The 25,497-nt window shown below is 44.2% G+C and overlaps 1 protein-coding gene and 1 long non-coding RNA gene across 3 annotated transcripts in view; one reads left to right on the plus strand and one right to left on the minus strand.

Moving 5' to 3' along the window:
- Positions 1-25,497, plus strand: part of LOC307209025 — a 442,352-nt gene that overhangs the window by 244,779 nt on the left and 172,076 nt on the right. The window lies entirely within an intron of this gene.
- KIF26A (kinesin family member 26A) overlaps positions 1-25,497 on the minus strand; it is a 163,686-nt gene that overhangs the window by 24,454 nt on the left and 113,735 nt on the right. For both annotated transcript variants that reach the window (XM_079980029.1, XM_079980030.1), the window contains exon 5: positions 11,459-11,642. In XM_079980029.1, coding sequence (XP_079836155.1) covers positions 11,459-11,642 — 184 coding nt within the window. The remainder of the gene's footprint in view (positions 1-11,458; positions 11,643-25,497) is intronic.

The raw sequence follows: 25,497 nt of genomic DNA on the forward strand, positions 1-25,497 counted from the left end.
AGACAAAGCAACATGGAAGTAGCCAGACAACTACGAATGGCGGCACAATCCATGGTTTTGTGGGTGTAAGGCATTGTCTCTATTTTCCTGGGGTTGCCTCTAGCTCTCTGCAGGGAGATGTGAGGCCGTGAGAAGGGGTGGAGGAAAGCAGGTGAGGAGGAGAAGATCAAAAGGACATCTCAAGGGGAAAACTTCTTTTTTTTAAGAGACTTACAGGCCCATAACCATGGGGGCGATTAAAGTGTTTCAATCACAATTCATCGCCCTAGGGATAAAGGTGATTCCCCTAGAGGCCACAACCTGCCCAGTCAACAAGAACAAGAGGAAAAGCCCAGACTTGAACGCCTGAGGACATCACCACCCGCATCCAGGGGAGCTGAGAAAAAGCTATACACTTGCAAAGTCAGCGGCAGAAAGCTTGCAATTTCGAGGAGTAAAAACAGGATGCGTCATCATCATCCTGACACCGAGCCCCTAATTTTCATAATTCATTTTGCCTTGCCCTTCCCCTCTCCTCTCACAAGTATGCAATCTCAGTTATGCACACTGATGACTGAACAAATTTAAGGGGATGAAAACACCTGCCATGTATTCAAATGCTTTTATTCCCTTAATTAAGCGTTTTTTAAAAAAACTTATTTTTTCTCTCCTGTGCAACAAGAACAAGTGACCTCATCTGAGAGCGAGAGAATTGAGGACTTCACACAAAAACACTGAAGATGAGTTTGAATTGGCTTCTGGTGTACACATGTGCAAAGAATTCAAAAGTTACTTTCCGAAATGATGAAACAAGAGGCAGAGATGGCCACCAACTTTGGCGGCTTTGAAAGGGTTTTCTTTCTCCAAGATGGAGCTACCTTCCCAGGTGGATGAGCCCCATGTGAATAGAACAAATTCATAGAGGATAAGGCTACTTAGCCACACACTCTTTTTGAAGAGCTAGGGCAAGGGTAACCAATGTTATGACCTCCAGAAGATGTTGGACTACAACTTCCATCATCCCTGACCACAAGCCTTTCTGGCTGCGGCTGATGGGAAGTACAGTCCAACGACATCTGAAGAACACCATGTTGGAGACCCAAGGGCTGGAGAACTGCAAAATGATTTCATTCGCACCATCGCAGTCACAGAAAGATATTGAAGATGTCTGCCGAAATTTGTTCAGAGCATGCATTTGTATACCATATATATCTATATCTCCATCTGTGCATTTGACAAACATTAAAATCTGAAGAGAAACATATGGTGACCTTTTCTGTCACACTTGAATATTCCTTGGCTTTCAGTTCCCTTCTTTCTGCCTTTTTAGAAAAGGACCTAAATCAGATGTGCCTTTTGGCTTAACCCATCAGTCCTCATCCCTAGCAAAAATGAAGTCTACATGACTGTACATAACTGCAGATAAAGCTCTGTTGTACTGCTTGACAGGAGCTGAAAGCAAGCTAGTGGAGAACCAGTCTGGTTTGCTAGTTTTCTGTTTAGACTTCTGTGTTGCTCTTCAATATAAAACTTTCAGGGCAATATACATAAAAACCAACTGAGCTAACTGGCGTTAGCAGCAAGTGAGGAAACTGGGAGAGCCTGTTTGCAAGCTATTTATTGGTCCCTCGCCCTGCAAACTCAAGCCTGAGATACCATCTTTCCTGATACCAAATGTAGGCATTTAGGGCAGGTAAGCGCTGTGGGTTAAACCACAGAGCCTAGGACTTGCCAATCAGAAGGACGGTGGTTCGAATCCCCGGGACGGGGTGAGCTCCCGTTGCTTGGTCCCTGCACCTGCCAACCTAGCAGTTCGAAAGCACGTCAAAGTGCAAGTAGATAAATAGGTACCGCTCCGGCGGGAAGGTAAACGGTGTTTCCGTGCACTGCTCTGGTTCGCCAGAAGCGGCTTAGTCATGCTGGCCACATGACCCGGAAGCTGTACGCCGGCTTCCTCAGCCAATAAAGCAAGATGAGCGCCATAATCCCAGAGTCTGTCACGACGGGACCTAATGGTCAGGGGTCCCTTTACCTTTACGCCAGAGGTAGCGTCTCTGTGTCACACAAAGTAGTAAGTCACCAAATGACTAAACTGAGATGTCAGGGTAATCAGAAAGAAGGACTTTTAACACTATATATTGTTGACACTATTCTGCTGGTGGGGGACCTCTGTTCCATGGGCCCATTCAGGCCTCCCACTTTGGCCCGCAAGACCATTCTGGCTAGGCCACACCCACCTGACACTCGCCTGACATGTGCCATCAGGTGTGGGGGCAGGTAAAGCTACAGCTGTATTCTAAAGCCTTAGGAGTGTGGTCCTGGTTGTTTTCAGCTGTGGCTGGCTGGCATTCAGTGCTGTTTCGCTCTGCTGTCGATAACAAAGCGCACTGCTTTCGGCAGATATCAGAGCACCCATACAACTTGTATTCGGCGCCAAACTGAAACAACGCCAAACACAAACCACCCTGCAAAGGAATAACTGGGAACACACTCTAAGCCACGTGCTTCCAGTGCTCCTTTGCAATGCAGCAGGAGTTGGACCCATTCCTGCCATCATGTGGAAAAAAGACTGCTCACCTATCAATGAGGTTCATGTGGGGATGGCCACTCTTGAATCGGGCCCTGTTTGGAAAAAGTGCTCCCCGCCCATCAATATGACTACTTCCTTCTCTTTTGCTACAACAGGGCAAGTGGCAAGATGGCAGACGTGACTTTCAAAGACCTAAATCCACATTGGCCATGCAATTTCAACTAGCCTGTTTCTTTGGAAGGCTTTCTGCTAAGAACCAAGTTGTAATTTCTGCAAATTACCCTAAAACAAACGCACGCAAGGCAGCCCCACTAAGCATCCTCATAAGAGCGGATGCTTGTCTTTATTCATGAAGCCGTCTGTATTATGCAAATCACACAACTATCTTGCTAATTAACTGCCTCTGTAATTCATGTGGGTTTTGTACACTGTAGGTTAACATTAAACTGCTGAACTTCCCAGATTTATATATTTGAGCCAGTCTGGGGGGAGGGGGAGGGGGGTCAGTAGAATTACTAAGGGAAATCCTATTAAATTCCAAGCCTGTTTGGTTAAAGAGAGAAAGAGAAGAAGAAAAAGAAAAAGAAAAAGAATATGATAATTGCATACGCTGAAAAGGCTTCAAGGGACAGGGGTTTTCATGTGAGTAAGTAATTTGGAAAGTTCCTGGAAATGGATGGGCAGGAGGATCAGGGTATATCTGGCAAGGAACTGTTAACAATGGGTGTTCATTTAAATGTCAATGCAGTGGATGGAAGGAAGATATCCTGGGAATGTCCTTTTCTCTCATTGATCTGGTTGTCAACATATAGCAGGAGTCAGGGAAAAAGAAAGGTTACCAAAGCAAAACATACACATGCACACAAGTTGTAATCCTCCTGTTCCTGCCACTTTTAAGGGCAAATTAAGTGGATATATGCTGAAGTCGGCAAAAAAAGAAAGAGAGAACAAAGATTTCCCCCTCCTTTCAAACACTCATTTATGCGTACACAGCAAAACATTTAAAGAAGACTTGTAAACAGCACAAAAAAGACAATTCTCTTTTTAGCATTTTTTTCTTTCTTTCCTAAGGGAATAGTCCAATATAGGCAGAAAACAAGCACTGGGTTGTTATCAATGAAGTCAACGGGCCACTGGGCTATTCAGATGGGGCTCATCTACCTGGGAAGGTAGCCCATCTAACAGAAAGAAAACTCTGATGCAAAAACCCCACGGCTTTCAGGGTTATCTTTGGAAGAAGAAAAGGCTAAGGTGTAAACCCTACACAAATCCGGAGTGGAGTCCCTAAGGCCTTGTACGCCTCCTCCAGGCAACTCCTGCAGCCAAACTGTTGTTCTTCATCCTTTGGACCACATCAGCAGCCCAGGACCGCCATACACACTGCCCAGGCATTCGACTTCAGTTCTGGAGGTGCACTCCATTCTCTCTCAAGACAAAGCAACAATAACTGGGCGATTCATGTCCACTGAGTCTAATGGGTCTACGATGAGTATTACTTAGTTGGATTCAACCCAAGGGGCCTTCAACAACCACCCAGAAAGCAGCGGTGGATGGGGGCAGCAGCAAAGAGGTCCAGGATTTAAGGCCCATTTCCTTTCCTTCCTGCTCTTTCTATGTCCCCACTTGAAATTGCCCACATTCTATCTAACCAATGGGCCACGCCGCCATAACATGTAGTAGTTACAGCCTTAGTTCAGAGTTAAAGGTGTTTTGTGGATTTAATTGCAACTGACAGATATATAACCCTTGCAAAATTGGTTTACTGTGCGCAGTTCTCAGACACCCCTCCATGTACTGCTTCTGATAGCATATGGCAAATTTATATGCAAAAATGGCTACGCTAGGGGAGACTATCAAACTCTCGTGGGAGAACGTCAAAGAAGCACTTTTATATTGTCGCCGTTAGAAAGTGGCCTCTATTACGCAAAAATTGATTCCCTGCTTCCCCAAAGGTGTGCACAAAACCATTTTATTTTATTTTATTTTCAAAGTAGGCACAGAATAGAAGAAAATATGTATTTTCTATACAATTTTCCACCTTTGGTTTCATTCATTGAACGTATTAGCTGGAGCGACTTCATCCTACTGTGCGCATTATTAATCATTCATATAGCTGCACAATGCACACAGGCTGTCTGGGGGCTGTTTTTTAGGATTGTTTTCTCTTGTTTTGCTTTACAACAATCCTGTGAGGGAGATCACCACGAGTTTCATTTTCCAGAGAGGGCTATGGAGGGTCTTCGGCATTCAAAGGAGGAGAGGGAGAGGTAGATGCCTTTGACCCAACCGTAGGCATGGACTGAATTTTTTTCCAAAGGAGCAAGATGATTTATATTGGAAGCTGCATTCCAGTCATTAGGAAACAAGCGGCAATAAAGATGACAAAATTAAGTAGCTATTTGTTATCCATCAAACAGCTATCATAAGGAGAAGTGATTAGGGCATACAAGCAGCTTAGGAAAAAGCCTACAGGATCAGTAAATCATGTTAGTGGGACTTGGCTATGGCTTGGGGAAATGAATAAGAAAACAAAAAAGACCAAATGTCATTTTAAGAAATGATAGAAGGCAAAACGCATGATTTTTCCACGTACGTTGTTGGATGATTCAAGTTCTCTCTCTCATGCAATCATGGGCATGCGCGTGCATGCACACCCTTCAATTGTCTGACATCAAAGGATTCTGTCATTCCAACAATTGTTGTTTTCTTTAAAAAAAAAAAAAAAACCCTGACAGGAGCTTAGGAAAAAGACAGGCACTTACAGTTACTCTGGTAAGCGATGCTGCGCTACAAAGCGTGTACAGAATAGAACCCCAGGAAAAACAACATTTTTTCACAGGGGAGAAGGGAAGTTCCTTACTAATCTACATAGGTTGGGGGGGGCAGTCAAATTAGAATGCAATGCAGCAGTCGTTGCAAAAAGGATGTCTTTTTTTTTTAATACCACAATCTGATAAATTATCTTAAGTAGCACATTAATGTCAGAAATTGAGCATAATCTAACTTCTTTTGGTAGCAGTATTAAATGGCTTTCAAACATCTTTCCTACTAGTCTGACATTAAATTTAATAGCACTCAAAGAGACGTGGGGGAAAAAATGTTTCGGTTTTTCTTTTTTAAAAAAGGGGGGCCCAAACTACAGCACTATTGCCTCTTAACCAAGATCCTGTTGAAATGATGTGAATTCTGAGGTTATTGGCACTTCTAGGGAACAAGATAAGTAATTTGCTGTGTAACATTAATCAAATTAACAGGGCCATAAGCATTCCATGTTGTATGTGTGTGGCCTAGCACAGAGTTGCATCTCTCAAACATGGCTAATAGACTTGGAACACAGGCTTATGCATTCATTTTCTCTCCAATATTTCCAGTACAAATGCATCCCTCACCTGAACACCATTTGGTGGACATTTGCATTGTGACATAAATTTAGGAAAACATGAGCAACGATGGCATCACTTGTTGACTTTGCCTGTAGATGGCTTCACAGGTGCCTAGCATGGTGCGAGACATTCCTCTGAGTTTGGTGACTTAGGATGTTTGTACTAGCAATGAAGGTGTCCTCTGAATATTCCCACTATCGGCTTAAATTATAGGTTCGGTGCAGATGTCAGTTTAACCGTAACGGGGCATCATCTTGGCAGCTACATGGTTAACCCTAACCAGGCAACGAAAGTCCACTTCTACTCTGGTTGCACAGAATGCCTGGTTTGGTGCAAATGTTACAGTAAACTATGGTTAGAGGCAAGAGGGTAAAGGTAGCAGAATTTATGCCAGAGAAGAAGAAGAGGAGGAGGAGGAGGAGGAGGAGGAGGAGGAGGAGGAGGAGAGTGGAGCATTTGTCTGGAAACCTTGTGGTAGGGAACATTTTTTTACATGGGAGAGACTTGAGGGAAGATTGGGGAATCAGCAACTGGGGGTCTTTGGTGCCAAACACAGCCCCTTTAAGAGGATTATGGGGTCCCAAAGTAACCAGCCTAGAAGGTGTGGCATGACTGACAGCTGTGGCAATGGGGCTTACTGCCACGTCACCTTAAAGGTTGGGGCGGATTGAGAACCTAGACCTCTCAAAAGTGGTCTTCTAGCAAAACTAGTTGCTGACGACGACACTAAATTAGCTCTTTCCAGCTCCATGATTCCATGAATTAATTCTGTCATAACTGTGCTTAAAATGTTAACACAAGTCGGTGCTCCTTTTTCAGCTCTCCAGAAACGAGCAGAGTTCTGAAGTTTAAAGCGGTAACCTTTTCTCTAGCTCAATCATAAGAGCCAGCTTTCATCTGACAAGGTAATTTAGAGAGATATACACTGGGGGGAAATTCTTGCAAGTTGTAATATGTTTCTTTAGTTCTTGCGCTCCTTTATTAGGTTTTGGGTTTTTTTAAGGCACAATTTCACAAGGGGGGGGGGAAATCCAATGAATGACAGTAATCGAATCAATGGGGGCTTAATTTGCTAAAGAACAACACATGTTTAGATTCTACACTCTTAACAAAAGAATCCCTCAAGACTGGCTTTTCTGCATGTATGTTTATGTAGTCAAAAATAATCTGTCTGCAAAATCTCTAGCAAGGAACTGAATCTGTAGTGGTAGCCAACAAGCTGTGCAGTGCTATTCCTGATTTATGCCCTCTGGGCACGGATAGGATTGTTCCCAATGCCACGTCTGTCGGTGAAACCTGAAGTTGCCCGTGTAGGAAATCTACCTGGCTGTTAACAACACTGGTGAAACTCTTACACTAGTGGAAAACTGCTGATGTGAAGGAAATTCTGGATGTACCAAGGGGTCAGACGGATTGGCCTCAACCAAGGACGTATGCCCAGGGGGCACAAAAATCGTGCTTCTCCACTCTGGCTCAAAATGGATAGGAGACAACCTGCCCATCCACACACTCCCCGGGCAGCTGCTACACTGCTCAGGGTGGCCAACATCTCCTTGCCAATGGCACAAGGGATGGTGGAGGGGTAACAGCTCCTTGCCAATGGAACAAGGGATTTGGGGGGGGGGGCACAGATACAACTTCTTGCCCAGAAGGGAACAGGGAATGCCAATATGTCTCCTTGCCAAGGTGAAGGAATGGGTTTCTGTGCAGTCAGTTTGAAACTGACCCAAAATCCCCATTTTTCCTCCTCCAAGGGAGCATTTCTAAAATGCTCTAACTTGAGCTCTTGAGCCAAAACCCAGCTGTATAAACAAGTGCTCAAAGCTCTCTCCTTTATCAGTCTGTGACAGCAATGAGTGGCCTTGCCAGTTCCAGTAGAGCAGGGATGACACATCTGGGTCTTATCTTACATCCTGACCACAAAAGAGGCACAGACCTTGTCTGACAAGAGACCCGGGAAAGGCGCCAGGGGTTGGTGACCTCCTGCCCCAGATAAGAGTATAGGAACAGGAACAACCTTTTATGATCAAGAGTGCCGGAACAGGAATAACTGTGGTCATGGATGTCAACTTACATGTATAAGCTGACGTGCTTGAATTCCTGGGGAAGGGGGGAGAGGGTGCCTGGAGGATATATATACTGCATGAAAATTCTCATTTCTTTGGACATACTGTGGACTGACCAGGCAAGTGCCTTCTGCTATCCGGAAAGCAGAATAAACTCTTTCTCTGAATCAACCTAGGTGTCATTTGACTTCCTTCCTCCCTCCCGGGAGCAACGCAGACCCCACCAGTCGGTGAAGTCTAATAAGGCTACAAAGGGAGCCTAGTGATGCCTCTAGATATAGTTCTAGGCATGAAATAGGAAGAGTAGAATCTAAGTGCAGGTCCTGTGTCTGTGCAGGACTCAGTCCTACTGTTGATGATGCCGTAACATTACGTGTACAAAATAAGTGGTCCAAAACAGAGAGTCCAATATTACTGTCTCCCCCTCGAACCCATAGACAAAGCAGAGGATAGGATTGTAACTAGCTTACTGCCACACAGCACCAGAAATATCCATGTGCAGGATGGGATCACACCATCTAGGAGCAAAGAAATAGGAGCTTGCTGATGGAAACTTTGGTGGCGGGGGGTGCTTAACCTATAGGGGTGGGTGTACTTTGCACAGACAACAAAGACTCATCAGCCAGGAGAACCAAAAAGATATAAAGGGAATAGCACTTGAGATCTCAGTCTTGCCTCAGTACTTTAGATATCAGCATGAACCAACTCCTCTTCTTCAAATGAAGCTGCAAGGCCAAGGCACTCCAAGTAAGCAAAAGAGAGAGGCTCACCAGGGAGAGGAGTCCATCCCTCAAAGCATGATTCCTGAACATCCTTCATTTCTTCCCTATAAATGCTCCAAGGAAGGAGAGGGATGTGTAGAGCTACTCACAAACACCAGCGGCCACAGAAATGTGCCCTACCACCTCCTCACTGCAGTTAAGACAAAAAAATACTGTAAAATTCTAAATATGTTTCAAGTATAGTAAAATAAGCCAATGTTAATATTCTCTGCTGTTCTCCAGAACCCTAAAGAGCCATCCACATTTTGCACCATTAGTTTGGCCCTGGCCATATTATCTTTCTTTTTCACTGAGAATGACTTTATCATATACAGTGTGATGCAGAATATCAAAGGAATTAAAGCTTCTTGACCTCAGTTCCAATTTGTATGATCACTCAGTGGGGATTTCTTTGAAGCTCGACTTGGTACTTTAGTACCTCCCTGAAATGGAAATCGGCAGTAACCTGTATAATTATGCATTCCAAAGCTACTTCGTGTTCTTTCTAAACCTTGGGAGAGTGAATTAAACACTCCCAAGATTTCAGCTGCAAAAACACGGCACTCGTTAAGAAACTTCATTTTGCGATTCCATTCTTAGGCCCAAATTCCGTGTTGCATTTTGAGGACCTAGGAGCGCTCCTGCAAGTCTCTTCCATATCAAAAACACAACGCATGGGACCATAGTATCACAGAGCTGGGATAAATCCAGTGGATCACCGGATCTAATCCCCACTCATGGGCCTCAGATGTGGTGTGGCTAGCAAACTCTTCATTCCTGAGCACCACTTTGAAGGTGGTGTATTGCATTATTGTTATTATTATTATTAATTATTATTATTATTATTATTATTATGCAGTATATCAAATTTATGAAATAAGTAAATAATAAACGTTGCTGACATAAGAGCAGCTAAACATCTCTGGGAACCTTGCCATACCTGGTATTAGTCACCCCTGTTAGATTAATTTCCCTGGAAATGTTTCTTCCTTCCTTAAATTAAGATCGTGCAGGGTTCCCCTTACTGACACAGTCCAATGATCCATTTAGCCTGCCATTTTGCCTCTCGTAGTAGACAAGCAAAAATGCTTCAATGAACGCTTAGTAGGGCATCATTTTTCTTCTACCCAAAATGGCAGAGTGTCCTTCTGTTGGGCAGAAGGAACCAATGGGCTGCTAGAGAAACTTCTAGTACCACTTCCAAAGCAGCAGCAAACCTTTCTGCTGTTATTCAAAAGAAAGAAAAACTTAAAGAAACCCACTGCTACAGGCTCCTTAAAAAGCCAGGTCTCAGCTACACTGTCTGCTGCCTCCCCTCCACCCCACCCCATCAGATTGTTGAAAGAAGCTGGACCTAAAGCTTTGGATCAGTTCTAGTATCCTATAGTAGCACAAAGGGAACTTCCAGACAACCTGTTAATTATTGAGCATTCATTCTGATTTGTTCGTAGGGACGTTAGATGATGTTGCGTCAAAATAAATGCTCTCTCACACTTTCCAGTGTATTTTCTTGTCATTTCCCTTACTGAAAGAAGCCTGTTGCAGCTTTGCTGTGAAAGACCTTCCAATCAACTGCAATAAGCACAACCTGATTTAGTCAGCATATGACTGAAGTCATTGTATGTGATTTGGAGCTGTCTATATGTTTAAACCACTGAGCCTCTTGGTCGGCGGTTCGAATCCCCGTGACGGGGTGAGCTCCCGTTGCTCGGTCCCAGCTCCTGCCAACCTAGCAGTTCGAAAGCACGCCAAAAAAAGAAGTGCAAGTAGATAAATAGGTACTGCTCTGGCGGGAAGGTAAACGGCATTTCCGTGCGTTGCTCTGGTTTCAGTGTTCCATTGCGCCAGAAGCAGCTTAGTCATGCTGGCCACATGACTTGGAAAAACTGTCTGTGGACAAACGCCGGCTCCCTCGGCCTATAGAGCGAGATGAGCGCCACAACCCCAGAGTCGTCTGTGACTTGACTTAACCATCAGGGGTCCTTTACCTTTACCTTTTATACATTTAAAGCACATTTAAAGCATATGACCACCCCCACCCCTCAAAGAATCCTGGGAATTACAGTTTCTCTCAAGCAGGGTTATAATTCCCAGCACCCTTAAAAACTACAGTTCCCAAGATTCTTTGGGGGACTGACCTCTGAAGCAGTCTGTTCCACTGCTGGACACTCACACCAGAAAAGGTATCTGAAAATCCAGCCCACCCACCCAAAAAAAGAGAAAATCTCTGCAGCATGCAGTTCAGTTTGGTACAGTCGTACCTCGGAAGTCGAACGCCTTGCGCCTCAAACGTTTTGGCTCCCAAACGCCACAAACTCGGAAGTGAGTGTTCCGGTCCGGTTTGTGAATGTTCTTTGGAACCCAAACGTCTGACGCAGGTTCTGATCGGCTGCGGGAGCTTCCTGCAGCTAATCAGAAGCTGTGCCTTGGTTTCTAAACATTTTGGAAGTTGAATGGACTTCCGGAACGGATTCCGTTCGACTTTCGAGGTACGACTGTATAAAGATTTGCCAACTGCAAATCGAAACCTGTCCACTGTGATCTGAATCCAAGCAACGCACAGCTTGTTCATCCTTGACCAATGGTTGCAAAGACTTGATGTAGCAGATCAGCCTCCTAAGGGACTGAAACATCATTGCTATCCAGTCTTGATCCCAGATACATTTGAATTTTTTACGTTTCCTGTTGGGCTTTAAATGCTAATGAAGGAGTAACAAAGCGATGGAGAGATTCAAATACCTTCCCAATCCCCGGGTTTTCTTTGACTTTCGACACAGCTCTTAAAAGGCATGGCGGTGCAGGAGGAGGACACATCTGCAGAATGCCACTAAAATTAGTGGCGTAGATGGAGAATTCATGGGAGTGCAGCAATGGGGCATGATGCTTCTTTCTCTTCGAGGACAGGTTAAGTTTCTGGGCGGCTCTGAACAAAGTAATATTGAAGAAAGAAAGAAAAAAAAGGACAGTGTTATTATCTAGGAGGATCAATTTAGGCCAGTAAACCAGATGTTCAGTGCCATCGCTGCCTGTTGAACAAATCAAGCCATTTCTTTTTGCAATCAGATTTCATGAGAACCTTTCGCCAGGAGATTAATAGAAGGAAACAGGGGCCAAAATATGGCTGGCATGACATTTGTGCAATTTCTCTCTCCAGTAGAGTTTCAATTATATCCTTTTTTAAAAAAAGAGAGAGAGAGAGACTTTTGGCAAGAGCTAAGAAGAAGAATCAAAGGTTGCCAAAGCCTCACGCCATTAAATGCTGAAATCATCCCCTTGTCACTCGCAGGCCCAGATGGACTTTGCCACTGCTCTGTTCACTAAGAAGTTATATTTTGTACCTAACAATTGAAGAGACAAAAGGGAAATGACTTCTGGCTATGGTTTACACAGGAGTTATATTTTGTACTTAACAAGGTAAGAGACAAAGTGGCTTCTGGCTATAGCATAAGCCAGTTGGGTTGTGAGCCCCACTAGGGGGGATGGGGAGAGACAGTTGCATTTTCAAGCACACAAAAAATGAGAGCCCATGGCAGAATTCAGTTTGGTTCAAATGGATCAAATTCAATGTCCCTAATTTTTCATGTGCAGGTAACATTTCTGCATGGAGGAGCATTTGGTCATGAGAGTTCCAACCTATAGTCTGATCTGGTTGAGCCCAGACTATAGCTTTACATCCGCATTCAGAATTTGGCCTTCAATGTGTAGAATGCCTATTTTGCTTTGATGGAGCAGAACATGATCTCCAGATACAGAATCTCAAGCAGTTCAGCTGGGACCAACTGTCATGTGATTCCTCCCCTCCTAGAACTGTCTCCCAATACAGCAAGATCAACTCCATTAGCTTTGGCCAAGGCAAGCAGATATTCGGCTCCTCCCCTCTCAGACCTGTTTCCCTCAGCGGCCATTTCACCTGATCCCAACAATAATCATGAAAGGATCTGTATTTGTATTTGCTTCCTTTCCTGCTCCCTTTTATATTGTATCTAAGGTATAGAAATACTTGGGAATAAATGCCTTGGAAGAAAGGTAACGTGTAACTGGATTAAGCAAAAAACAGTGCAATCCTACACATGCCTATTAAGAAAAGAACAATGGACTTACAAGAAAGTGTGTACAGAGTTGTATAAGTAAAGAAGACATGCATGAACATCACTAAGGTTGACTCCCATTCCTCCAAAATTAAGAGAAACATTTGCCCACTAGAAAAATGGCAGAATCTGAAGCAACATCTAGTAACAAAAGTAAGGCTGAAAGGCAGCGCGAACCAAGGGGCCACAGAAAACAGTTCCATCTTAAAAGCACAATTTAATTTACATAATGTTTACATAAATGTGATTGACAACTGACATGAGGATTGTCTTGCAATTCAAGGACATTACTGCTGCATTTTTGGTCCTCATGCTTAAGTTTATTCTCTACGGCCAAACATCCACGTCTCAAAATGTTCCCGGGTTTATAAATGACACTTCCCATATTTTTGATTAATAGGGAATATTATGCATATTCTAGCTTCCATTATGTGCTATAACATGGAAATAACAAACAGGGGGGAAATAGCTCTGGTGAATACTTTCAAAGCTCTATGAAGGGATGTACACGGAATCCTGATAGATTAATGATTGCTTCAATACAGTCTGCAAATGGAGTCGCCTTGGGAGAAATATATAAAAGAGGATGCCAAGATTGAATTTACACATCCAATGTTTATTCAGACACCCAGGCTGAGTGTTAATAGCCAGATACGTTTAGCATACACAAGGGGATCAGCGAATGAAAAATGTAGGTCAAGTATGCTGTAAAGGTGTAAGTTCTGCCATAAAAGCCAAGGCCACAAACCAAGTTAGCTGTGCTCAGATGCACTGAAATCAACGGACTTAAACACATCTGACTGTGTTGGATTATGGCGTAACTTTTTAAAATAAAAAGGGCCAAAGCTGCCCACTGGAACTGGTAGGGTAAAAGTCAAGAATTCTAGCCAACGACAGGCAGAGCCCAATAATTCTAGGTATTCCTCCATCCTCCTCACTGCCAAGTTCTACAAAGACGAAACGGAGGCTAAGGAGGAGGAAACTGACAGCCAGGTCTGCCTCCTGGACTGGCTGCATAAGAAGGCAGGGTGTTTAGGGTTAAACCATGTCTAGGATGCCTAGGGAAGGATGTCAGTTTCAGCAACTGATTTTCATGGAGGAAGTCCACCAGGAATGAGTTGCTCTGCTCATTAGGCCTGACGCTCAACCAGGGGCGCCGACTTATAAAAAATATTGGGGGGGCGGGGGCCCATACCGACTTATAAAAAATATTGGGGGGGCCCAAGACCTCCAAACCGCTGCTGCTGGGGGAACGAAAGGGGCGAGCCCCGGGCTGCCCCGACCTTAAGTGAACCTGTGAGGGCCCGCCCTTTGCGGCAGCCGATTGGCTGCCGCCGTGGGCGGTGAATATTAATGAGCTAGGGGGAATCCCCGCTTCTCGCGGGGCTGACGCCAGCCCCGTGAGATTGTTGATGGGTCGAGAGCCCGCAACCCCACCCCCTCTCTAGATCGGGAGTGGCTTTGTTTTAACTCATTACTGAATGTATTTTAAAAGGTAACTATCGTCAAACAAGGAAAATAAAAAATACCAACATAATTTTGTGATTTTACAAAGCATAATATAACTAATAATTTTTTTTAATTATTGGGGGGGCGGAGTCCCCCCAAACGAATTTTTGAGGGGGCTCGGGCCCCCTCAGGCCCCATGGAGTCGGCGCCTATGCGCTCAACCAAGTCTGTGGAGATCGTGTTTTTGCTAATAAAGAGTTAACTCCATCTTTTTTTTTTTTACGTTTGGCATTTTATGATTTTATTAAATTTCACCACCACCACCACCCTGCACAATACCATTTTGAGGCTTTGCCTCTTTTTCTCCTTTCTGATGCTGATGGTGGCTTTCTAAAAAGTTTAGAACATGTGAGCGGGGAAAGAAGTGTGTTTTGTGGTTGCTAGCCAAAACAGCAGCTTCTGTGGTCAGAAGTGGGCTATGCAGTGGTGGCGACTTGTAGTGGGGGATGGCTCTCACCATCAGTATGCCCTCCTCCTCTTGTTCCTTTTTTTTTTTTGAATAATATTTTATTAAGGGTTTTCTTGTTTTACAGTGTGAGTGTAATGCCTCGTATTTTTTTTCTCCATGTAACATTTTTACAAATCCAGCATGGACCAGTGGTACCAAATAGTATGGGAAACAGCCCTACTAGAAAAATTAACTAATAAACTGAAACTGACACGGGGACAAACAGAAGACACCTTCACCCCGGTATGGCTCCCCTTTATCACATACACAGCCCAACAGGACAATGACAATAATCCACCAACAGCATACAAATCAATATGGCTAACCTGATCCAAAACACCCACCCACCCCACTCACACACGAAAACAAAGATCACCACAGCCAATCACAAACAAACAATCACACCCTAGGCCAACCCCAACTTCTCTCACCACCAAAGGAACACAAGTGAACAACACAAGCATGCTGACACCAAACTCTACATACATTAAGCAAAATAGAAACACCGCTACCCGACCCCACCCCCATCCATCTCCCCTCCCTCCACCCCCTTTCTTTTTCTTTTCTTTTTTCTTCTTCTCCCCCTAATGCCTCAACAAATGAAACGGATTTGTAAAAATGTTACATGGAGTTAACTCCATCTTTGAACTGTGCAATTACTGATCGGCACACTGCTGTGACATTCTGGCATGTTGAGAGAAGGAGGGGAAAACTTCTTCCTATCCACTTTTTCTGCATCATGCATAATTTTATGCGCCCCTTATCCTATCGCCCATTCCAACTCGCCTTTCCCTGAACTAAAAAGCCTTCGAATGATTTTAGGGAAAAGCTGAAGCAGCTGCTAGAGAGGGTCATTAACAATAAGAAAGGCCAAATGCAATGCTAATTTTACTTCACGTGGATCTTTTAAATATATACCAGACATTACAGTGCCCTCAGAGCACCCATTTGTACATGAAAGCATTTGGAAGAGCATCATCTGCCTTCTTAGTCACTTCTGAAGAGTATTAGAAGTATTGTTGGCACCAACGATTTCCAGCAGCAGATTCAGTGCATGAAAAGAAAGGGAGCCCCGGCTGAAAACAAGATGGAGGACTTAGATGCATGGAATGCAATGATCAAAAAGGCAAGGATTACCCAGTTACCCATCGGATCTTGGAATGACCACAAGAGAGCCTAGACTATTTATACATTAAATGCAAGACAGCTGCTCCCCCAGCATCTTTTGAGTTCCTGAGCCACTGGGCCAATGTCAAGAGGCAGAGCCGCAGTTTGTACCACACATGATGCCTCTTGCAGCAAAAAAATTGAGCAGCTGCTACCTTGGTGGGCTTCCTTGGAGGAATTAATAAAGCTACGCTGTAACCAAAACTGGCATGGCACCGCGCCTGAAACAGCAACCGGGAGAGCAAGCAATTTTAATTCCCAGAGTGCTCACCGATTCCAGAACATGCTTAGCAGTTTGCCCATATGGCGGAAGGAGGGTAGCGCTTAGCCCCATGACAAAAGTAAGTGAAATCTGTTTTGTTTTCCTTTCAAATGCCTCGGATGTCGACAGAGGTGGGTCATACCAACTTGTGGCAGAATTGCACTTTGGGTGAAACCCAGAGGCAATTCTAGGACACGACGAGAAGATGTTTGGAAAGCTTCTTCCAAATCATTGTTCTGTTTAGGCGCCGGACTTTTCTGTGACTGCAGCCAGCTGTGCCACGCCAAATATCTGCCATAAAAAGAACGTTGCTTTGTCCAGGTGCAGCAATTTGTGCATATGGCGGACATGGCGATCTGGCAAGGAAAGCCTGCACTGGAAAGTTTCAATGAATACCATTTACGTAGTAAAGAGGTTCAGTGGTCAAGCACGTGTTTTCCATGTAAAGGTTCCCAGTACAATCCTTGCCAACTCCAGTTAAGGTGTGGAAACCCTGAAGATCTATCAGCCACTCAGTATAAGACAAGGCTGAGGTATATGGACAAATGGTCTGATTTCAAATAAAGCAGCCTTCTACATAAAACAGAAAGAGTAAGGCTGCTTGCCTTTATTTAAAGCACCTTTCCCACTCCTCCCCAAAAAAGGAATCCTGGGAAATGTAGTTTGTTAACAGCAACCCTCTTGGGGTAAACTACAGCTCCCAAGAGTCTTTGGAGTGTGTGTACTTTGAATATATGATGTGTACACAGCCTAAAATCTAACACAGTTACGAGGACAAATGAGCGATAACATGGTTTCCATTTACCTTCTTCAAGCTTATCACTGACATATTTCAAAAGAAAGAGCCTGTGGTTGATTTCTAGCTCATGCACGTGACATAAATTAGTTCTCTCCTTCTGTTCAATCCCTAGCATAATTCCCAGACACAATCCGCAAGGCTGAGAAATGAAGGGATGCAGAAGTGGAGGAGGACAACAATGAGATGGAAGGACCACATGTTTGATTCCCGATGAGGAAGCTCCTCAAATTCTGACTAAGGTTAAGACGCATGCACTATTCCTTTCCTTGCACTTATGTAGCCTTCTAAAAGGACTCCAGAAAAAGAAGCCAAGGCACAGACTTTCAACAGCTTTCCCAATTAAGGCTTCTGAAATGCCGCTGTATATTAAATTCCCCTCCGACTGTGAGATCTACTGTCTGCATTTTGCTTAACTTTTCATCTTTAATAGAAGTTGTCTTTTAAGATGCTCCAGAGAGTTCTTTGCTCATAGCTAGGTGTCACAGCAGAAAATAAAAAATGAATATATGGCACAAGGAGGAGCACTCAAATATCAAGTGACAAGGGACAGGCCTCTAACCCGCTCTTTCCTCTGCACAATTTACAGATTGCTCAGTTGGCTGCTGTGCATGGAAGGCGAGGCAAAGCACACAGGGAGCCGGAGAAGACCAATTAACTAATGGCCTGCATCTGGAGAACAAAATGAAAGAGGAGGTGACAAACCCAGATACAGAAAGAAGTTCACACTGGCCTGGTTTGCATGCAACACAAAACCATGGTCTAAAACACATCATGGTTTACCCAGTAACTTTATTGCAAATGATTAGCGTGCTGGTGCATGTTACTCACTTACTCCTTACTCCTCCTTCCATGCAGTATAAGAAACAAACTAGAGTATGGGCTTAGCCCATACACTTGGGTTTGCTTCCTCTCTCATCCAGCACACGGAGGGGTCACTGGAATAAATGGGCAACGGGCAACAGCATGCTGCTCAATCATGATAAGCCATGCTTTGTTTTAGACAATGGCTTTGTGTTACATAGGGACGCGGGTGGCGCTGTGGGTTAAACCACAGAGCCTAGGACTTGCCAATCAGTAGGTCGGCGGTTCGAATCCCCACGACGGGGCGAGCTCCCGTTGCTCAGTCCCTGCTCCTGCCAACCTAGCAGTTCGAAAGCACATCAAACTGCAAGTAGATAAATAGGTACCGCTCCAGCGGGAAGGTAAACGGTGTTTCCGTGCGCTGCTCTGGTTCACCAGAAGTGGCTTAGTCATGCTGGCCACATGTCCCAGAAGCTGTACGCCGGCTCCCTCAGCCACTAAACCGAGATGAGCGCTGCAACCCCAGTGTCGGCCATGATTGGACCTAATGGTCAGGGGTCCCTTTACCTTTACCTTTGTGTTACATGCTGTCATGGACCGGGAGTCAGCTTCACCTGCTGAACAGCAGCCTGAAGAGGGAGAAGATGGAGTGACTCCACCAGCAGCTGATCAGTCTTCAAGGACTCAGAGGAGAAGGCGCTGATATGAACCAGCTGGCTTCAGCCTTCTTAAGGCAGGGCTTCCAGCCTCACTCAGATGCTGGAAACAATGCTTATCAGGCCTGGTCCGACCTTGCTGCTTCTTGTCCTTTGATCATCAGATTCCCTGACCCCTGGACTGTCTGACCATGTTGCCCGACCCTAGGACTGGACCTGACTTTGGATACAGACGCTGTCAATAGGCAGAGACTCTGTTGGTTGGCTGGGTTCCCAATCCACTGAGTTCACTCCTCGTTACTCAGCACGAGATTATAACACACGCCAAAAAAAACTGCTGAAATGTGTCTCTGAGCCTGACCTACAAGCTCCAGAACAGGGGTAAGTAAAGGTGAGGCTGCTTGTTTGTTTGCTTGTTTGTTTGTTTGTTTGTTTACTGGATGCTAATGAACCAGGCACTCAGAGGGGCAGTTGCACATTTAGAACTGAGGACGCAGAGTGATATTAGCTCAGTGCCAGAAGACATACACTGGATGAACAAAGAACCGAGTTCAATTCCTAGTATCGCCTCTTTAAAGGATCTGAAAGCAGATGATGGAAAATAACTTTCCCAGTCTCAGACCCTGGAGAGCTGAGGCCTTTCAGTATGGAGAATACTGAGCTAGACAGGAAAATAATCTCACCAGATACAGTGGTACCTCTGGATGCGAACGGGATCCGTTCCGGAGCCCCATTCGCATCCAGAAGCAAACGCAACCCGCGCCCGTGCATGCGCAGGTCGCGATTCGCCGCTTCTGTGCATGTGCGTGACATAATTTTGACCGTCTGCCCATGCGCGTGCAGTGAAACCCGAAAGTAACGCGCTCCGTTACTTCCAGGTCGCCGCAGCACACAACCCGAAAATACTTAGCCCGAACCTATTTCAACCCGAGGTATGACAGTATAAGGCAGCTTCCTACGAACAGTGCACATTTAAGGACACAGCCTAGGAATTTGTTTACAGTACCTGGACTGAGATCACAGTCATCTCTCACTACTGGTTTTCCTCTAAACTCTCTTCATTTCACCAGCTTAATTTAGGCGTGGGTGTGGAACAATTTTGCGGTTGCCATTGTTGAAGGATTAGGCGTCGATAACCTTTGATGATCTGCTGCACGTCACCCAGAGATCAGCCTTCTGTCCATCCCACCCCAAATAAAGGCACAGATGCCATCACTGAGGAATAGAGTAAAAGAATGCCAGCCACCAAGCGTTCTTTGAAATCTGCCTGCAGATAAGACAGATACAACCTTTACAGAGCAGTGGGGAAAGTCGAGAAGCATCCTAGGTTCATTGAATACAGGTAGCGGTGTTTTTTTTTCTGATTCTAGGTTTGTGGGGTGGGTTGTGGGGTGGACAGAATTAGGTCTGCAAGCCTGGAGAAAATGTCAGGTATGGCTAGTAGTGATAAGCTAGCATCTGTGACATTAACCAAGAGGATGCATACAAACACAAACCAATCTCTAGAGCAGTTTTGCAACCATTTTTTTAATTAAAAAAAAATCCACTTTTTTTAACACAAGGTGAAAGAATTTAAGGGAAAGTAAACACACATAGGATGCTCTAAACTTCCTCTTAAAAGCAGGCAACCTAACTGAAACACTGATGAGGAATGAGACTGAAGGCTGATCCGGCTGACATGGAAATTATGACGCCTCTAGGAAAGCTGACTCATGCTGAAGGAGCTGCTGTGACTTTTCTTCAAATGTTTTGTCTGTCTTCATTACAGATGGATGCATCTGCCTATTTCCATTTCATGTCAGTTTCATATGCATCTAAATCATAGGTCCATTTGGTTCAAATTTTTTGGTGAATTTAAAAACACACATTAAAAATGTGAATTTAAATAGTACACACTTCCTACAAATACAATTGTAGAGTTAGAAGGGAACCCAAGGGTCATTTAATCCAACCGTCTGCAATGCTGGAATCTCAACATGCAGTTCCCCCATCCACTTTGAAACCACACCAGCCCCTGCTTAGCTTTGCAAATGTGCTAGCAAGTTTTATAGCTGCACCACTAGGAGGGAAATGGCGCAGCACACTCCTAGTGGTGCAGCAGTAAAACTGCTAGCATATTTGCATAGCTAAGCAGCGTGAAGTAATTCCCCTAAAATACACCCACACCCAGCTATGCTGCAAACATTGTGACCTGCAACTAAATGGGGAACCGCGAGAAACACAGCAAAAGCTTTCTACCTTCTCTTTAAGTTTGCACAACAAATCTGTACCTGAAAGATTGGGGGGGGGGACCTGTGTACTCTTATACAGAAGGCTGTTCCCTCACCACAAGACAAACCCCCAAAGAAAAAGCCCATGTAGTTTAATCTTTAGATAAGCAGAACTGTCAACATCTAGCCTTAGAGTCTATGTCAGTTCCTGATCTGCGTAGGGAACACTTAATGAGGTATTGAAAATGCAGTTACTGCAAAGTCAACAATGTTTACACACCCTACTGAATGAACTAGAGCAGGCAAAAGTGCCTCAGTTAAGCATGCTACTTCTGGACCCGAAAAAGCAGGGAGGTCGCATATTTTTTAATGTGTCACTTGTTTCCCTAATAACCAGAATGAAGTTAGCAGAACTTGAGCCTAGTTCTTAATTCCACCAAGAAATCTGTTTTTCGAACTGGAGTCCCACAGGCACAAACAGTAAGTGGATGACATGCAGGCATGGCCAAACTTGGCCCTCCAGCAGTTTTGGGACTACAACTCCCATCATCCCTAGCTAACAGGGCCAGTGGTCAGGGATGATGGGAACTGTAGTCCCAAAACAGCTGGAGGACCAAGTTTGGCCATGCCTGCTAGAGGTATGAGTGAGCAATCATAGGGTTCCCACTTACGAGTTTTCCAGCTGTTGATCACATGCTCCAAGCCCTACCCATTTGTGGGTGGAGCTTGGGACCAATGAATGACAACCACATTGCAGGTTCCAGTGGAGGTCCTTAATATTTTCACACCCTTGCCCTTCAGCTCAAAGGATGATAAGGTGAGGGTGGGGGAATTCAGCTCCTATGCTAATGGACGCCCCAGCAGCCTTCATTTTTCCACGGGAATGCAAGGGAAGAATTAAGTTGTTTGTATTTTTTTCTTATACAGGGCCTACTGGAGAAGTAATACTTTGGCCAGAGCGTCTCGAATGTCAACTTGAGAGCAACACCATTCAGCCACAATTCCTAGAGTGTAGATTTGGGGAACTGTCCGGTAAAGTAGAGCTAATGCTTGAGAGACAGACAGACAGACAGACAGACAGACAGACTGGGAAAGGGGTATTGAGTGAGTGGACTAAAGTCCTTCCCTAAAGTAAAAGAGCATCCTTACTTCAGCTCTCTCTGTATGTATTTTTGTTGTTTTAAGTGACCGCAAAGCGACGGAACAACAGCAACAGTTGCATTACCAACAATTTTCTAACAAAGTCAACTCTATAAGCAGAGCACTTGACATTTTGGCCCACAATACCGCACTGAAGAGGAAAGCCACTTCTAACAGAAACTTTACTGGCAGTTCCAATTATTTGTCCTACAAAGTCGCTGCTTTACATTACGGCTCACAGAAAGGCATACGCAGCAGGACAAGAGACCAAAATGGCATTTTGATTGACATCTGATGTTGACTGAAGGCCACTTCTCACCCTGCATTTCAAAAGCAAAGAACTCTCCTCCCTTTCTTTGGAGAGAAAGAAGAAAAAGAAAAACATGCAAAGTATTTTGTTTGAGTAATACATTTATCTGGCCCCCAGCCAGACCCGTGAACTTCAAAACTGCAGAGAAGTTTTGGCAGTTCATGGTTCTGGCTGGGAGCCAGATGTGCATATTCCCCCCATTCCAGAAAGACATTTGCATGCTTTTTGAAAGACATGAGCTTTATCCTGTGTATTTAAATGGTAACACGAGACATAGACCTCATTCCTCCCAGATGCAATGAGGAAAATCAATGTCTTCTGAGACCAAGATTTGGGGAATAACCAGACTTAATAAATCACAATGAAACTATTAAATTCTATCCCATTTGCCTTCGCTTTTATTCCAAAAAGCAAAAAAGTAAATAAATAAAAATGCTGGTCTATTATATTCCTGTGTGCTCCATCTACATTCAGTTCATTTCAAGAGTGATGTTTCTGCAATAACCGTGCAAATTTGCAGATTGCTAGTGTGATCGATGGGTGCAAGAAGAGTTCTTGTTTGGGACTTTAAAACAAACAAACCAAGAGGAGCATAATAACTGCTTTGCTGGATCAGACCAAGGTCCATCCAATGTCCAGCATCTGTTGTCCAGATGCTAGCGAGTGCTCAGAAGCAAGACAGGAAATGGAGATGGATGTGCAATCTCTTTAACATCCAAATGGACTAAAAACATAAAGCCAAATGGTGCAGAATGTGACTGGGAAGAAGAGGAGCTGCATTGCTCATTCAAAATTGGACCAGATCACATACCCCAACAGGCGCAAAAGGCACTCAAGCCTACAACTATATTCAATATGGTAAGTATAAGAGCAATGATATAGCAGTGCTTTCAGGGGAGGGGCGATTACATTTTAAAAGATAAAATCTATTGCACAGCAAGTGCTTAAGAAGTGCAATAACCACAATGGAAACGCTATCTTTCGGAAAGATGCCCCTTCAAAATGCACTTTCGAATACAAAATTCAGAAAATGTACTGGCACAATTTGGTGCACCGTGTGGCAAGAAAATGCCAAGAAATACGGGCTTTAAAGTTTTATTAGAATAAACTCATGCTTTGAATACAGGAGATAACATTTCACGTGATTGTGGGCCTTTTCTAAAAGCTGGGATTTACTGGGGCCAGAGGATGTTGAAGAATTATATCTGATCTGGCTATCCCATCTTTGCAGACTTTTAAAGTCCCAAAATGCATCACACATTACATTATATGCAGGGGAACAAGTCTGCATGGGGCCAGTACCCCACCATATATATGGACTTTCTGGATGGGTATTGTAATTACCAGAGCTAACTTTGAAAGCAATCTGGGTTCCAACCACTATATGGTTGACATCCTTTCTCTATGATTAATCGGATCCACTTTCTTGGAAGTTAGTCCCATTGATCTCGGTGGGACTTACTTCTGAGCATACGATTGCTGTGCCAGACACACATGAGCAAGTCACACAAACACACACACACAGAGCACATCAGTGGACAAACCCTCAAACTTTATTGGGCTATGCCTGGGAGTCTTCAATCATAACACTGGCATTTTCTGGACCAACAGCCAAATGGCTTACTCAAGGGGATACTTAAATTATTCTCAGATTTATAGGTTTTAATGGGCACTGACAGCAATAAACGATGCATTACAAATCATGGCTGTGCTGGCGTGCCAGGTGACAACAGAGTTTTCTCTAAATTTTATGTTTGATGTAGTAGTTCTAAGCACAAAGGGAACAACAAAAGCTTCTAGAGCCTCTATCCCATCAAGAGCCTTCCATTTACACAACTTCAGCTCCAATAGTTTCAATGGGACTTAGGCATGACCAATTTACACAGCATTGCTCCTGACCTCCTAAGCAACTGGAGACAAAAGCAATATTAAAAGTAAAGCTCAGAGTATTTAAAAACCGAATTCTCCACCCAAAATTATTCACATTGTCATTTTTCCCCCATGACGACCTACATGAATACTCTTTAATGGCACCAACTCTTCTGAGAACAACATGGCAATATGTTGATAGTTCTGGAAGAACCCATGGGAAATTAGGGGTGCCTAAAAACCAAAGTCGACATTATAAGGTAAACACAGAGTTATCAACCCTGGATGGGGGATGTTCAACTCTTTCTCCAGCTACCAATTATCTCCTTCAAATACACCTCTGACCATTTTTTTACTTCACCGCCCCTTGAGGCTATGAGCCAAAACCTTAATTAGTCCAAAGATGGGGGCCTGCATTGAGCACCCAGTAGAAGATCAAATATGGGGTTCATCAGATGTCCCATCAGATGTCAAAGCTACCTGACATTCAGAAGACATCTTAAGGCAGCCCTGTTCAGGGAAGCTTTTAATGGGTGACATTTTAGTGTATTTTAGGTCTCTGTGGAAGCCGCCCAGAGTGGCTGGGGAAACCCAACCAGATGGGTGGGGTACAAATAATAAATTATTATTATATTATTATTATTATTATTATTATTATTATTATTCAGAACACCCATTTGCCAAGGCAGCATCTAAATGTCAGTGAAATCAATGGGATTTACAGTTCACCCTCTATAGCAGCGTGAGGAGCTGAAGCCAGAGTGGAAGGAAGTGTGCTGAGAAATACAGACTTCCTCAAAGTTAGTGCTGGTTCTAGGTTTTGGAACCTGAAGATGCCCTTAGTGGGGCCTGAATGGACCTTTGCTTCCACCTTCAGCTAACCCCTCGTTTGCCCTCTCCCTCTATGTCCAACCTGTACGCCTGTCCAAATAGAGAGAAGGCAAATGGGTGCTGCTGCTCACTCTATTCCCCCTTGTTAAATCCACACCACGCATTTAAAGCACTCTTATACCAAATTTAAGTTATGGAGAATCCTGGGAAGTGTAGTTTGTGAATGGTGCTGGGAACTGTAGGTGTCTGAGGTCAGCAGCCATAACAAAGTATAATTTTTAGGATTCTCTGTTAAAATTGCAGAATATAGCTTTGAATGTCTGGTGCAGGCGTGATTGCAAAGAGAAGCCACAGCAAGGAAGAGGAGCAGCAGCAACAGTGAGGCAAAGAGGCTCTAGAGAAGAAGATATCCCGCCTTTCACTTCCCTTAAGGAGTCTCAAAGCAGCTAACAATCTCCTTTCCCTTCCTCCCCCACAACAAACACTCTGCGAGGTGAGGCTGAAAGACTTCAGAGCAGGGTGACCCGGTTCACCAGATTATGAGTCCACCGCTCTTAACCACTACACCATGCTGGCTCCCTGAGGCTGATCCGGAGATGGAGAAGATACCCAGCAATTCTAACATAGGGAGCCAGTGTTGTACAGTGGGAACAGTGCTAGATTTGGACCGGGGAGAGCCAGGTTCAAA

Source organism: Podarcis cretensis, assembly GCF_951804945.1.
Source record: "Podarcis cretensis genome assembly, chromosome: 1".
Classification (NCBI taxonomy): Eukaryota; Metazoa; Chordata; class Lepidosauria; order Squamata; family Lacertidae; genus Podarcis; species Podarcis cretensis.